Consider the following 15,009-nt stretch of genomic DNA (forward strand, 5'->3'; position numbering starts at 1 on the left):
TTTAATTTTAATTCAGCTTAATTTATTTTAAAATATTTCTAGGCTGCCTTTCGGGACAATGCAAATCCAAAGTGGCTCACAACCATAAAAATACGAAAAGCATCAAAACCTCTCAAAGTAAAAGCCAATACAGTCAACCAACACTCCCCCACAGCAATAGCGACCATAGTTCAGCTAAGAAAAAGAATAAGCCAGCTAGTCCAAAATCCTTGAAGCATGGCAGCCTATGGTAGATGCACTGGCAGGGAGTGCCAAAGATGTGAGGCAAAGAAATTCTGCTTCCTTGTGGCTACCAACCTCACAGATACACAAGAAGGGCCTCCATTTTAGGCCTCTATGTGCAAGAAACCTGGTACATGTGCAAGTGAGTCAACAAATAGCTTGAGCCCAAACTGTTTAAGGTGCTAAAGGCTGAAATTGAGCATTTTAAATTGTGCTCAGAAAACCACAGGAAACTATTGCAACTGGTACAAAAGTGTTAGCAAAACCGACCACCTCACTCCCGTTATGTCTGTCCTGATTGGCAGGGGCTCTCCAGGGTTTCTGCCGGAAATACACTTTCTCCATCACCAGTTACATGATTCTTATAACTTGGGAGATTCAGGGACTGAAACTGGGACTTGAGTATGTGCTCTATCACTAAACTATTCTATTGTGAGAAACTAGTTTCACAGTATGTTTGTCTTAAGACAGTCATCTTCATTATTTAGCAAACGGTGGCTCCAGGGGACTGACCACTTAAACAAACTATTGTATCAGAGCTTTCCCCCTCTCTTTCATTCCGTTCCATATTTCTCAAGACCCAAGTACTATTTCCTCCTGTGTTGGGGTCATATTCATGTCCAGAACAGATGGCTCTCTAGAATAGGGTTTTCCCGTCCCCCTTTTATGGTCATCATCAATTCATGAAGTGGTAAATTTGCCTCAGCTCCAGATGGAGTTTGCTCAGCCGTTTTCCATTTTTGCAATATTTTAGATTCCATTCCTCCAATCTTGGTACAGTTTTGTTTTCTTTACAAATGCATACACAAGGAAGTCTGGTTTATGCTAACCACAAGTTTCTGGCTTTCACTGTTATTAAGATAAGGCAGCTGTTAAAAACTTACAAATGAAAAAAGGACGGTGTCTCTCTGCAAGGGAATTTTTCCCATCCCTTACTTAGTACTTACACTCCAGAGAGGGACCTGAGGGGGAGATTACCATAGTAAACAGAATATGCTAAGAACCATAGGAACCAACACCTAGGGGCCAAGGTCCCTTTGCCCCCCCCCAATAAAATATTTGAGGGGGTCAGCCCTCCCCTCCAGTTCATGGGCATAGCCATTCAAATGGTGTGTGTGTGCCCCGAATTGTGATCAATTATGTGGGCTTACCTGGGTTCCTCCAATATTTTATTCAAGTTGGCACCCTTGGTAAAGATGTCCCACCATATTTAAAAGGGCTATTATTTCAAATGTAGTTGTGTGTGGGCAAGGGGCTTTAAAGAGCTACATTTTGGACCCTGCTGTATCTCAGCATGAACTGTACGTTTTAAACCTCAGTAAACTGTGCTGAAGAAAGCCTTTTGTTTCTGTGTGGTCTTTGCATGGTAAAAGCTCTCCATGCGTCGGCTAAGCTTTCAGTCCTCTGCTAATTCATGGAGACGGGAGTGTCTCTGGTTTTTGAGCACTGCATCTCGTCACATTTAACAAGGCTTAGCTTTCTCTTTACAGCAGCAGTAGGGAAACCAAGGGCAACATTCCCTCATGAACTACATGCTGGGGGGGGCATGCTAGTGGGGGTCAGAGACAGTGGCAAAAATGGGTTTGGATAGGCATACAAAACAAATGCAACTCTTTGCCCAGGCTGCATTCCAGCCATGGGGTTTCTACAGATACACATATCTCCATTATCACATTCCAAATCAGTAAAAGCACTTGAGCAGGGTGCAGGGCAGAACTGGTGAGAGTTGAGGCCTGTGGAGAGGGACCTGACAGAGAGGCAGTGCCCCCCCAGACCTGTGGTTCCCTGCCCTGAGTCTATACACTTAAACTGTTCTGCTATGAAAATAGAAGGGTGGACTTTTCCAGCTGCCTCAATGCTTACATGAGTGACACAGTAAATCAAATCCAAGACAGGTATTAAGTATATGAGGAGGTGGTAGCAATGATGGAATTTGATAGATTGTTGCCTGGGGTATCCTTATGAAACAGTTTTGAGATATTAATATTACTCATATGCAACTTTGTTCACATCACTGCTTATTATAGGCCATTTCTGAATACTTCGCCTGAAATGTTCTCGTCAGAACATCTAGAATTGTGAACAATTTGAAGAGCGGCAGGGAACCCACAGCAGCCTAATTTCATGCAGCCCTCCAGACTCTGGGTGTGGAGAGTGCAGCTGAATAGGACACAGCCTGAGGAAGTGCCATCCACCTTGGGCCTGTCCACAAAAAGAAAGTCTAGGCTGATGTCTAGGGAGACTAGGGCGATGTCTGCCATTTCTGGGAACTCTCCTTGCTGTGAGACTTTTGTGGATGAGCTGAGAGCTTGTTTGGAGTTACTGGGTGAGAACCTAGAGGCTGAGAGGGAGATACAACCCCAAACTCATCACAATCTACTTCACACAGCCACTACAAACATTCACTACCTCAAACATTGTCTCTATCAACCACTCATACATTAACCACTCATACTCAACAATATTACAATCCAGATGCAAAGAGCTACTACCAAGCATAGGCATATAAGGTACTCTAACTAATCTCTGAAAGATTAATGGACTCATGCCCCACACCCACTGAACTATGTAATGCTTCTTTCCTATATATCACTTGAAAGGTATAGGAGAGAAATGAGGCAGCCAATTTTATTGACTTGTGGCAAGAATAAAAACAGAATTGCAAGGGTAAATGGGCAGCTAAATAGCAAGAGCAGTTTAATATACACCAAGTGACACATACTGGGGCAAAAAAAATTCCTAACTTCACATATACTCAACTGGCAGTGACTGGACAGATGGCAGGTCCTGAAGTCATAATTGGTAGCTTGACAAAAATGCTGTGAAAATGGTGGATTTCATGCGAGTGACCATTAGGAAAGAGAATGAAAATAAAACTGCTTATGCCACAACGCCATCATACAAATCTATGGTGCAACCACACATGGAATACTGGGCACAGCTATGATTGCTGCTCTCCAAGGAGCTGGAGCAACTCCACTATGAGGAATGGTTGTAACATCTGGGCCTTTTTTGTTTAGAACAGGTGGGGAACCTCTGGCCCCGTGTGCCAAATTTAGCCCATAAGGCCTTTCCCCCAAACCCCAGATACCTGCCCCACCCTTGACATAACATGTGATGTCAGCTGTGGGAGAAATGGAGACACAGCAGGTTCCTGCAGCTGGAACTGATGAGAGAGGAGTTAAATCCTGCTTCGTTTAAATGCCGGAACAAGTTCCCCACTAAGAACTCGCTGACACATGCTGTCAAAGTTGGCCCACAGGATGGGGACATAAAGATCTGGTCCACTGGACCAAAAAGTTCCCCCAGACCTGTTTTTGTTTTTTGTTTTTTGGTGGGATGGTGGTGGAGGTAAATTGAATGCATAACTTTATGAAGAAATACTAGGACTTGGAAACATCCAGTGGAAGATTCAGGACAGACAAAAGGAAATGTTCTCTTCAAATGGTGCATACATGAACTATGGAACTCATTCCCAGAAGATACAGTGAAGGCTACCTTTTTGAATGGCTTTAAAGGGGGGTTGGACAAATTCATGAATAAGCCTATCAAATGGCCACTAGTTATGATGTCAGCCTACTACCTCCAGTACTGCAGATGGTATGCCTCTGAAAACCAGTTGCTGGGGAGCATGATAAAAAGAGTGCTGTTGCACTCAGGTCCCGTTTGTGGGCTTCCTATAGGCATCTGGTTGCCACTGTGAGAAGAAGATGCTGGTCCAGGTGGGCCTTTGGTCTGATGCAGTAGGGTGCCTGTATTCTTATCAAGGAATGTAAGATAGGTGCACAAAGAGATACACAGAATCATGTTTATGGAGAGGAAATTGTCATGGCAACAGGAAAGGTCTCACAAGTATTTTAAAAATAGCAAATTAACAAGACCCATTTATGAAATCTGAAATCCATTCTTTTATGAATACACTTAAACACTTGCCTGCCCCCCTGCATGCAGAAAAACACAAAACTGGGTTTGATTGACAGTTTATCAAATCTCTGGCTGAGATCATTTTAAACTGTTAGTAAATTTTAGAAAACACATTGCATTAGACCTATTTTGTTTACAAAATATCTTCACACCATTATGTAAAATAGTTTGCAAAACTACAACTATTCTAACTTTTAGCCTAGTCTAGAATAGTGATTCACATTGATTAGTCCTGAAATTTTATGTGGGAATTTTCATTAAAACCCAAGTTTGTGTGTCTTTCAACAGTCAGATACACTTTTCTGCTTAGCAGCCCTTTTTGTTATTGAAAACAGTTAACAAACCCAGTCCAGTTCTTGGAAAAGGTCCAATAATCCTATCCATGCTTATGTTGCAATAAGCCCATCTGAATACATATTATTTTTGAGTCAACATACATAGGTTAGGCTAGAATGTTCTTATAATTCTTTATTTTTAAAAGATACATTCATGAGACAAGTCAAACTGGAAGACTGGCTCATCCTAAAGTTAGCCAGTGGCTTTATAATCCTGCAGCTAAGAGTTTGTGACTGTTACAAATGCATGCTGACTTTTACCATCTCAAGAACTTGTCAAGATACTGTTCCTAGTTCTAGTAATAATTGCAACATATCGAGGACTTGCAGTTGCAATCTGCCATACTTATGAAAATAGCCAGCAAATTTATACAAACAGATTTGCAAAACAGAACAGGCACCATGCTCATAATGTACTCCAAATGTGGCTCTCATTGCAGAACATCCCTGGTACTAGAATCTAGTAACTAGATTCCTAGATTGCTATAGTAGTTTTATTTTTAACAGCTTGCCCGGTAGCCGCAGGCAACCAGGAAGTCCACGAAGACAAGCAAGAAGGCTAGCAGAAGGACAGAATTCTCCATTCCTCCTTCACAAGTCTGCTCAGCTTCCAGGCTAGCTGTGTTCGAAGTGAACCCCATTTCTTAGTTTAGAGTATATGAGCACCACTGGGCCATGTCAGATGTGTGAACATTTTTCAAAACTTTAATAAAACAATCCTCCCTTTCCCTACTATTCATCCTCTTTCACCTTCACTTTAATCTTTGTAATGCATCTGGCTCAATTAAATTAAAGGATGAATTAGATTAACAGATACCCAGCAGTGTCTTTTCCCACGTGTGTTCATTCTCTAATCCACATCAACAGCACTCCATTCATTAAAATTCACAATTTAATATTTTATTTCCAGATATTTAAAGTTGTTATAGTTACAATCTCTGCACAATGTGCAGCAAAACAACTACAATACTCAGATTATGCAAAAACATGGCATGGAACTGATCTTTTAAAAAGTCATTATACAAACTCAGCCTGGAAAGTAACAAGCAAGTAAATATCATAGGTTTTACAGCATCATAAAGCAGGAACTTGGTTATCTGAAACTCAAAGTTTGGTTCTTGCCTATCTACAGTAAAGGGTGCAATACTTGGACACTGAGGTCCAGCGCTGAGGGCCTTCTGGCAGTTCCCTCACTGCAAGCAAAGTTACAGGAACCAGCAGAGGGCCTTCTTGGTAGTGGCGCCCACCCTGTGGAACACCCTCCCATCAGATGTCAAGGAAATAAACAACTATCTGACTTTTAGAAGACACCTGAAAGCAGTCCAGTTTAGGGAAGTTTTTAATGTTTGAAGTTTTATTCTGTTTTTAGTATTCTGTTGGGAGCCACCCAGAGTGGCTGGGGAAACCCAGCCAGATGGGCAGGGTATAAATAATAAAATTGTTGTTGTTGTAATTTTATTCTCATAACATTGCCCAAGGAAGATTAGCCTGAGTTATTATGACTCCCTCATGCCTACCTAGAAAGACTCATAGCTGAACAGGGTATTTTTCACTGAAGACAATGAGAAAGCCCTTTTATACATGTAGGTCAATAAGTGAAGTTAAACCCTTACATACTTGATTAGAGTCAAATGGATCAAAGCTTTTCCTGCTGAAGGTGATTGTAACACCACAGGGGAGGAGGGCTTGTTACCTCATGACGATGGCCTAATTCAGTTCTATGTTTAAAAACTGAGGAGGGGTACACCAATTGCCACCCCTAGCCAAAGAGAACTTCTATGCTGCAAAGTAAGTTGCCGCTTAGTTACAGTATTTTTGAAAGGCATTGTCTGCAATGTGTCCATGGGTGAACATACTTCAAGGAACAGGAGGGTGGGATAGGAGGCAAAAATGTAATGTATTGGGTCAGAAGCATACTAGGGTGCCAAATCTGCTTCCCACAATGACTGGCACAAAGCATCTCTATTGGGCACAGTCAAGTCTTCTCAGTTCCTAGCTGGGTACAAACTAAAACTCATTTCACATATGAATGGATTGGGTCCAGGGCTGGCAGTGGCTTACAGTGCAATCCCTACATGACTACTCAGAAGTAAGTTCCTCTGAGTTCTGGGCTTTATTTCAAAGTAGGTAGGTGTAAGATTGCAACCTCAATCAGGCAAGAGACCTTCAATCCATGGTGGACAGCTCAATGTGCAGTGATGATAAAATATGCCAATTGTATAACTAGCACAATTCTACATAGTATATAGCATAGTAAGAACATATATAGGGTACGTTGCGTGTCCTACATTTTCTCCTAGGTCAGGATTCTTTCCCCCGCCCCAAACGTAGAATGATGTGTTCAACATAATGGAAGAGATTTCAAATTTAGCCAGGGGACAGAAAAAACTTTAAGAAGGGCTCTGTTTAAAACAGAAGTAATTAAACTAACTGAGGAGAAGGTCACACCACTGAGTCATTTAAATTCACACCACTATGCCATTAGAGGTAGAATAAAATAAAGCTCTCATCCCTGGAGTTGACATTTTTTATTGAAATAATTTTAATTAACGTTACATTCTGTCATAACTACACACTGCTGAGCATCTTTCATCACAAGACACTCAAGTCATATTATATGTACATGCATAATTTTATGTAAATTCATGGGTGGCTGCTTTTACTTTCATAAAGACAAGAGCTTTGGTGTTAAAATCATTGCCAGAACAAATTATGATGTGAGTGTGTATTTATCTCTTTATTTCACAAGATTTATTCACTGCTTGAGTGTAATAAAAACATCAACTATTTACAATGTTTTTTTAAAAAAATTAAAATCAACAGTAAGATAAAAACCAGATTAAAACACATGTCAACATTCCACTCTTTGCGAAGAATTGATCTAACTAATCCGTGTCATCCAAGAATACATGCAGCTCCACCACCACAACCCTCTCCACCAAGTAAGCATATAAAAGATTACACCCTGGAGGTATATTAAGACTGGGACACACACCTTTTTAAAAGGGATCATAGGAGCCAACTCCCAGGGGCCAAGGTCCCTTCTGCCCCCGCAATAAAATATTTTAGGGGGTCAGGGCCCTCAAAGTTGATGAGCATTGCCATTCAAATGGTGTGCAAGTGCCGCATCATGTGATCGATTGTGCAGGGCGGGGCTTACCTCCCCCCCCCGCTACTATTTTATTCAAGTTGGCACCCCTGAAAGGGATTATTAGTCAAGTGTTCAGACAGCCACTAGCCTTCCTAGTTCCAAAGAAATAGCAACTCAACATTCTTAGCCCTGGGCAGCAAGTTCGTAAATTACCACCTCCCAACTGGGAGCTACGTAGACTATGTGTACTTTTGCCCTTGGGGATGAAGTGGGTTTATTCATTAGATTCTATTTTCACTTTTCATCTGAAATCCTCAAAGCAGCTCACAACATTAATAAAATGGAGCTGAATACATTAGAAGCCACACACTTCAAACAAACACCTGATGATTTCTTCGTCTGCCTCCTCCCTCCTGCATTGCCAAGGAAATTTGCTCTTAGATTGGGGAGTCACATGTCCCTATTTTGTCCATTATACAAGAAGCACAGCCATTCTTTGCGAATGTGCAAACCCTCCCAATAGCTAACTTTCTCAGAAATAAAAAATTTTTTTCCTTCCAGTAGCACCTTAAAGACCAACTAAGTTAGTTCTTGGTATGAGCTTTCGTGTGCACGCACACTTCTTCAGATACACTATCTGTACATAGCTTTGGTGTTAAAATCATTGCCAGAATGTTCAAGTGTATCTGAAGAAGTGTGCATGCACACGAAAGCTCATACCAAGAACTAACTTAGTTGGTCTTTAAGGTGCTACTGGAAGGAAAAAATTTTTTTGTTTTGACCATGGCAGACCAACACGGCTACTTTTCTGTAACTTTCTCAGAAATGACGTCACCTCAATTTTAATATCCAAAGTATGTGTGATCAGATTCTCATAGATTTCTTGTTTCAAGATGCAGAGAGCACAGTGGGTTCAGTTCATTGCATATTTTAAAAAAACACACCATACTTTAACAGATTACTATTTTGTAAAAGGTTGACTTCAGTGGCTTAGCAGAGATACCACAAATGAAGAATTGAAATGAACAATCCATTACTCGGGATAGCTCAGTTGGTGCAGCACGAGACTCTTAATGTCAGGGTTGCGGGTTCAAGCCCCACATTGGGCAAATGATTCCTGCATTGTAGGGGGTTAGACTAGATGACCCTTGAGATCCCTACCAACTTTACAGTTCTATGTACAGTTCTAGTACAGGTTTGACGCTAGAGTACACTGAAAAGAAAATGTGAAAATTCCTATATACTTTCTAAATTATTATTACTGTTCTATTATTATTTTTTATTATTATCAACAGAGGATGAGATGGTTGGACAGTGTTCTCGAAGCTACCAGCATGAGTCTGACCAAACTGCGGGAGGCAGTGGAAGACAGGAGTGCCTGGCGTGCTCTGGGCCATGGGGTCATGAAGAGTCGGACACGACTAAACGACTAAACAACAACATTGTTATTATTATCTAACATGCAACTGGAGGTGATTTACAAATATATGATAAAAGCAGCTAAAATAGTACAAAAACATACTGCTAGAACACAAAGGTTGTTTTAAATGACTACAGCTTCTGCAATTGGGTTCTTGTATTGGTACAAATGCACAAGAGAGGTACCTAGATATGACAAGAGCTTTGGCTTCATTTCCCAGACGCTTTAAATATTCACATTGTGGCATTTCCATCATTACTTTTAAAAACAAGTGTAAGACATTGAGTAAAGTACAAGCTATTAATTCCTGTTTCAGCATATGGAGCATAAATGTGCTTTTACTCCAAGAGGCGGAAAATTTTGATGCAACTAAAGTGACATTCTGTTGCTTCCTTCCCTGTGACTGTGCTCAGAGGTGAAAAATGACAGAAAAGCAAACAAGTATTGCTGATTCAGTCTGTATGGTGCAGTGTGTGTGTGGGGGGGGGGTGGGTGGGTGGGTGTTTTAAGGACACCTTTGTAAACATACAAAATAGCAACAGCGTTTCATTTTGTAACAGAATTAAGAAAAAAGCCAGATCAAACAAAAGGTGAGTCATGTTGAAGAAGGCAAGGCTTTAAGGCAGTGTTTGAAATCAGCCAGGTGTCAGGTGCATTTTGCACCTGGCTATCAACCATTTGCGACCAAGTGCAGATGCCTGGGTTCCAGGATTGTGCCTGATATCTCCACCATCTGGAGGTTCATGCCTGGGGATCATTGGATCTTGGCGGTTTTCACACACCAATATCACATCCTGGAGAATTCTATCAGTTATTTTTTATCTGCACAATTGGAATGAATTTCAGGAACCTAAATGCTTTTTCTGTGCAGCCTGAGTAGGAGCAGTGAACAATGTTATAGTTAATTGTTACAGCTTGTCTTCGCTTACCCCAACCCACTCCCCTGCTCACAGTATATATATGGACTGTCCTTGGATCAAGTAGTCATCTGAACTAGCCATATGTTTAATCGATAATCAGTCACAGTCAGTCCATCATTTAAAAAATAAGATTTTAGAGCTGTCTTATCCCCAAATGGCAACTAGACATTCGATTTTGGTGACTGTAACTTTGCTTACAGGAACAATTTGGTGCCTAGCTAATACATCTGAGTTTCTAACACTACTTTAAGGTGGCAATCCTATGCCTAGTCTCTTAGGAGTGAGTTTTCAATGAACACAATGGAGATTACTTCTAAACCACCATGCACAGAATGAGGCTGCATGCCCCCTCAAAAGAATATAAACCTTTAAATATCCCTGAAAATTAACCTTTAAAAAAAGCATACAGAAACAGATTTTAGACTGTAATGGAAGAATGAAACTGTTTTGACCCTTCAAGTAGGACAAACAAATAAATAAATGAAGAAGAGTTTGGATTTGATATCCCGCTTTATCACTACCGGAAGGAGTCTCAAAGCGGCTAACATTCTCCTTTCCCTTCCTCCCCCACAACAAACACTCTGTGAGGTGAGTGGGGCTGAGAGACTTCAGAGAAGTGTGACTAGCCCAAGGTCACCCAGCAGCTGCATGTGGAGGAGCGGGGAAGCGAACCCGGTTCACCAGATTACGAGTCTACCGCTCTTAACCACTACACCACACTGTCTCTCTAGGGCGCATCTCCAGTTCTTGATAATGGAATTTGTCTCAAGCTTAGTCTACATCACAGGGTCATTGTGAGAACAAAGGGGGTGGTGTGGGATAAAAAGGATAATGGGTGCTAGTGCACAATGGATTAAAGAGAAAAAAACTAAGACCCATATAGGGTCTTAGCCACTTGCATTGATAGGTGTATCCCAAGCTAAAGACCTAATGGTAGAAATCCTTTAATACTGCTACTACCAGCAATTAGTAATAATAATAATAATAATAATAATAATAATAATAATAATAATAATAATTTGTACCTCACCCATCTGTCTGTGTTGCCCCAGCCACTCTGGGTGACATCCAACAGAATATACAAAACACTACACAACATCACACATTAAAAGCTTCCCGATACAGGGCTGCTAATATTATTGCTGATAGTGTGCTGTGGAGAACCAATTACTGCTACATTTATTGCTTCTGTAGAATACAAATTGGATAAGTGAGTTTCTTTTTTCCTCTCAGTTCACCATTCAGAGACCAGTAAAGTTAGCCAGGAGAACGTATTTGATATCTCAGTAGGTCCAGAGTCCTCCAAAATCCACCCACAGCTCAAGAGCCTATTCTCTGCAGCAACATCCTCTGGCTACAAAGCAATTTACACGGTGGCAACACACCACACACACACACAAAATATATATAATGTAATTTTAACAACACCAACATCTGTTAACACCTCGTTTCGCTCAACACTCTGCAAGGTGACCAGCTGTCATTCAGTTGTAATCAGAAGGGGCTCTGCCAGCTCTCAGTTTAGAAGGGGTTATTTATCCTTTATGCATTCAGTCATCTTTTTGACTATCACTATAATTTATTTCTCACTTATTCGGAGTCAATCTAGATCAGCATTGTCTACACTGACTGGAAGCAGCTCTCCGGGGTTTCAGACCAGGGTCTCCCCCAGCTCTACCTGGAGATGCTGGGGCTTGAACCTAGAAACTTCTACATGCCAAGCATGTGTTCTGCCACTGAGCCACCATGACCCTGCCCCACTACGCAGCATCCTTTTCAGTGTACTGTTTAATTCCCCACCATATATTCTCCCCAAAAGTATATACAAGTGGGTTTACAAGTCAAGGCATCCCAGCTGAGAGAAAATACATACAGGTGAAACTCGGAAAATTAGAATATCGTGGAAAAGTTCATTTACGCCATGATCATCACAATTATTACAAATAAAGGCTTGACATATCTCGCTTTGCATGTCATGAGTCTATCTCATATATTAGTTTCACCTTTTAAGTTGAATTACTGAAATAAATGAACTTTTTCACGATATTCTAATTTTCTGAGTTTCACCTGTATGAAACTGAATGCCTACAGGTGTTTGGGGGAAGAAAACAGTTAATCCTGTTGTCAGATGGTCACTTTTGTTCCAACCACAGGTAGAAATGCAGTTTACTGCATCCATAGAAATCCCCTTTCTGCAGCTCCATATCAGGAAAGCTAGTTTTCACTGAATATTTGCTCCTCTAAAAGCTTGTAGCTCCTTTCAGTAGCCTCACCCATGAGACATTCTGAAGATTCTTCAGTTTTGCTCTTCCCTCAGCCCTCCTTTTTCTGTTCAGAGCTGATCAAAGAAGCTATACGGCTCCTTTTCCCACTCAAGAGGAATACCGGTATGTTTCACCCCTTGAAAAAGTTCTACCTCTTCCTCCCTGCATACATAAAACCTTGCAGGCTATCATTGGGAGAGCGGCCCCTTCCTGAATGAGAATTCAGCGAACAAAACAAGCGGGGAAGCCGACAGTGAGCAGTCTGTCCTGCAGGTAGGGGATATGCTAACCCAAAGTTGCTTCCGCCTCCCTTTATCTGCAAAGGTCCCAACAAGATTGGCAGACATGGGGATGCAGAATCAGCAATGTTATCCTTGCGGTTTCTGGATTATGTCCTGGAATGCAGACTGCAGCCCTGAGCTTCACACTCAAAACACCAATACTGTATTGATGATCATTACCATGGCTGCAGGCATAAGAAGAAACCGATCGGCGGCAGCTTCAGGCTAGACAAAAGAAAGCACTTCTTCACACACGCTGGCATCATTAACTTGTGGAATTCAGCGCCACAAGTTGCAGCGACGGCCACCAGTTTCGATGCCTTGGACAGAATTTTAAGACCTATTCCTAATATGGAGGGCAAGCGCTATCCATGGCTAGTAGTCAGGATGGCTATAGGAAAGCTTCCGTGTCCAGAGACAATGTACCTCGGAGTAATGCGCGCGCGAGTGAGTGTGCGTGCGCGTAAAAGGTGGCAAAGAGCAACAAAATGAGATTGTACAAAATGAGATCGTGGGCTTCCAGAAGGCATCCGCTGGGTCACTTTGGGAAACCAGGATGCTAGATTTGGACTTTGGGTTCGATCCAGCAGGGTTCATCTTAGGCTGAAGAAGGGGCAAAGAAGCCCACCCTGTCCCCGATCCCAAGCTGCGAAAAGGCAACGTTGTCCAAGGAGGCTAACCTATCCCTATGTGGGTTCATTTGCCCATATTAAGTACTTTTCTTCCCGCCAGCTTACTTGCGTCTCCCTCTGCCCGCCGCTCGAACAACTTGTTTGCGATCTCACACCCGCGACCCACTTTCACATCTCCCAAGTAACCGAGAGCAGCAGGTTGCAGGGAATTAATTGGCCGCAGCTCGTCAATAAAAGTAGCTGCGAGGGCGCGAAGGCAGGTGCCTGCTCCCAGGCTCCGTTCTCCCGAGGTGCTGTGAGGCAAGCAGCCGCCCCGACGGCCTTCAAGGGCAGCCCCTTGGCACCTGGCGCTCGCCCAGATCCCAGCCCGCCCGAAGAGGGATCTCCCCCGAGCCACAGGAACCCTCCCACGCCTTGGGCGCGTCCCATTTCCCGCCCAGGGCGCACCCCCCCCCCAGGCTGAGGCTGAGGCGCCCCGCGCAGGGGCTGCTTACCTAGCCCTGGCACGAAGGTGTTGAGGAACAAGCAGATGACGGCCACCGGGAAAGGCATGTAAGGGATGGCGGCGCGAAGGGGTCCTTTCTTCTCCCGCACTTGCACCACCACGCCGCCGGAGGAGGAGGCAGCGGCGGCAGCAGCCCCTCGAGCGGCGTCGCCGGCAGCTGCCCCGGCCGAGTCCCCTTCTTTGGGGCCGTGGTCCATGACGCCTGTTGAAGCGAGGGAGGGGGCAGGGAGAGGCTAGAGAGCCGCGCCCCGCGAAGGGTCTCTGCCGGAGCAAGGAGCCGGAGCTGCCTGAGGAAGCTCCCCTACGCGAGGGAAGGGAGAGCGGAGCGGCGCGCCAGGCGAGGCGCCGCGCTCAACACGCGCCCAGGCTCCCGAGTGAGCGGCTTAAAGAGACGGCGCGAGCGCGCTCCCCGTCTCCCTCGCTCACGCACTTTGCGCTCCCCCTTCTCACACACGCCGCCTCGAGCACGCCGAGGGGTCTGGCCGGCGCCACCGCGCACGCGCTTGGCCTTCCCGGCGAAAAGCGCGCGGTGCCGGCCTCGCCCGCCGGTTCCCTCCCGCCAAGTCCTCAGGCGCCTCACCGCAACAGAAACTCACTAGCGCGCGCGCTCTCCTCCCTTTCCTTCAATCCAGCGCTCAAATGATAGAAAACATCTTGCGATACCCACCCGCTACCGTTTTTTAAAAAGCCACAGGGGAGCCATGAGTTGTTTAAAAAAAGAAGGGGAGGGAGTCAGGAGAGGGTTTATGGATTTCATAAAGGCAACTTTAATACATTTCCCGCCATAGCCACCTAAGCATTGCCGAAAGAGAGAGGCAATCCATCACCAGGAGGAGGGCTCAGATATACACAAAATTTGTATAGGTATTAATAGCTAAATGTACATATAGATAATGTGACGAACTTTGCAGTAGTGGCGTATAGGAAACATAGAGCTTGCTGCAGGGCAGTCTCCATGTGGCAGCAGGTATTTTAAGCAGCTTCTACTTCCTTGCATGGGTTTGTTGGAGCAAAGTAGGACAGTAGTAACAGGGCTGGCCCAACCATTGACCAGAGTAAGGTGACTGTCTCAAGCAGAGGTAAAGGACCACTGGATGGTTAAGTCCAGTCAAAGGCATCTATGGGATGTGGCGCTCATCTCGCTTCAGACTGAGGGAGCTGGTGTTCCAGGTCATGTGGCCAGCAGGACTAAACTGCTTCTGGCGCAGCATAACAGAAGCAAGAGCGCATGGAAATGTCATTTACCTTCCTGCCGCAGTGGTACCTATTTATCTACTCGCACTAGTGTGCTTTCAAACTGCTAGGTTGGCAGAAGCTGGGACAGAGCAATGGGAGCTCACCCTGTCATGCGGATTCGAACTGCCACCCACCCCTCTCTGTTGCAGGACAGAGCCATGTGTGCCACACAGCCTTTT

The 15,009-nt window shown here is 43.8% G+C and overlaps 1 protein-coding gene across 5 annotated transcripts in view; it reads right to left on the bottom strand.

The window, feature by feature from the left end:
- Window positions 1-14,127, bottom strand: part of STUM (stum, mechanosensory transduction mediator homolog) — a 42,026-nt gene extending 27,899 nt beyond the window's left edge. For 2 of the 5 annotated variants that reach the window (XM_053383025.1, XM_053383022.1), the window contains exon 1: window positions 13,584-14,125. In XM_053383025.1, the coding sequence (XP_053239000.1) occupies window positions 13,584-13,791 (208 nt within the window). In that variant the 5' untranslated portion in view covers window positions 13,792-14,125. Of the gene's footprint in view, window positions 1-13,583 lie in introns of all 5 variants that reach the window. The other 3 variants (XM_053383023.1, XM_053383021.1, XM_053383026.1) reach the window with 3 other exon arrangements.
- Between the last annotated feature and the right edge of the window lie 882 nt (window positions 14,128-15,009).

This window comes from Podarcis raffonei, chromosome 3 (assembly GCF_027172205.1).
Source record: "Podarcis raffonei isolate rPodRaf1 chromosome 3, rPodRaf1.pri, whole genome shotgun sequence".
Lineage (NCBI taxonomy): Eukaryota > Metazoa > Chordata > Lepidosauria > Squamata > Lacertidae > Podarcis > Podarcis raffonei.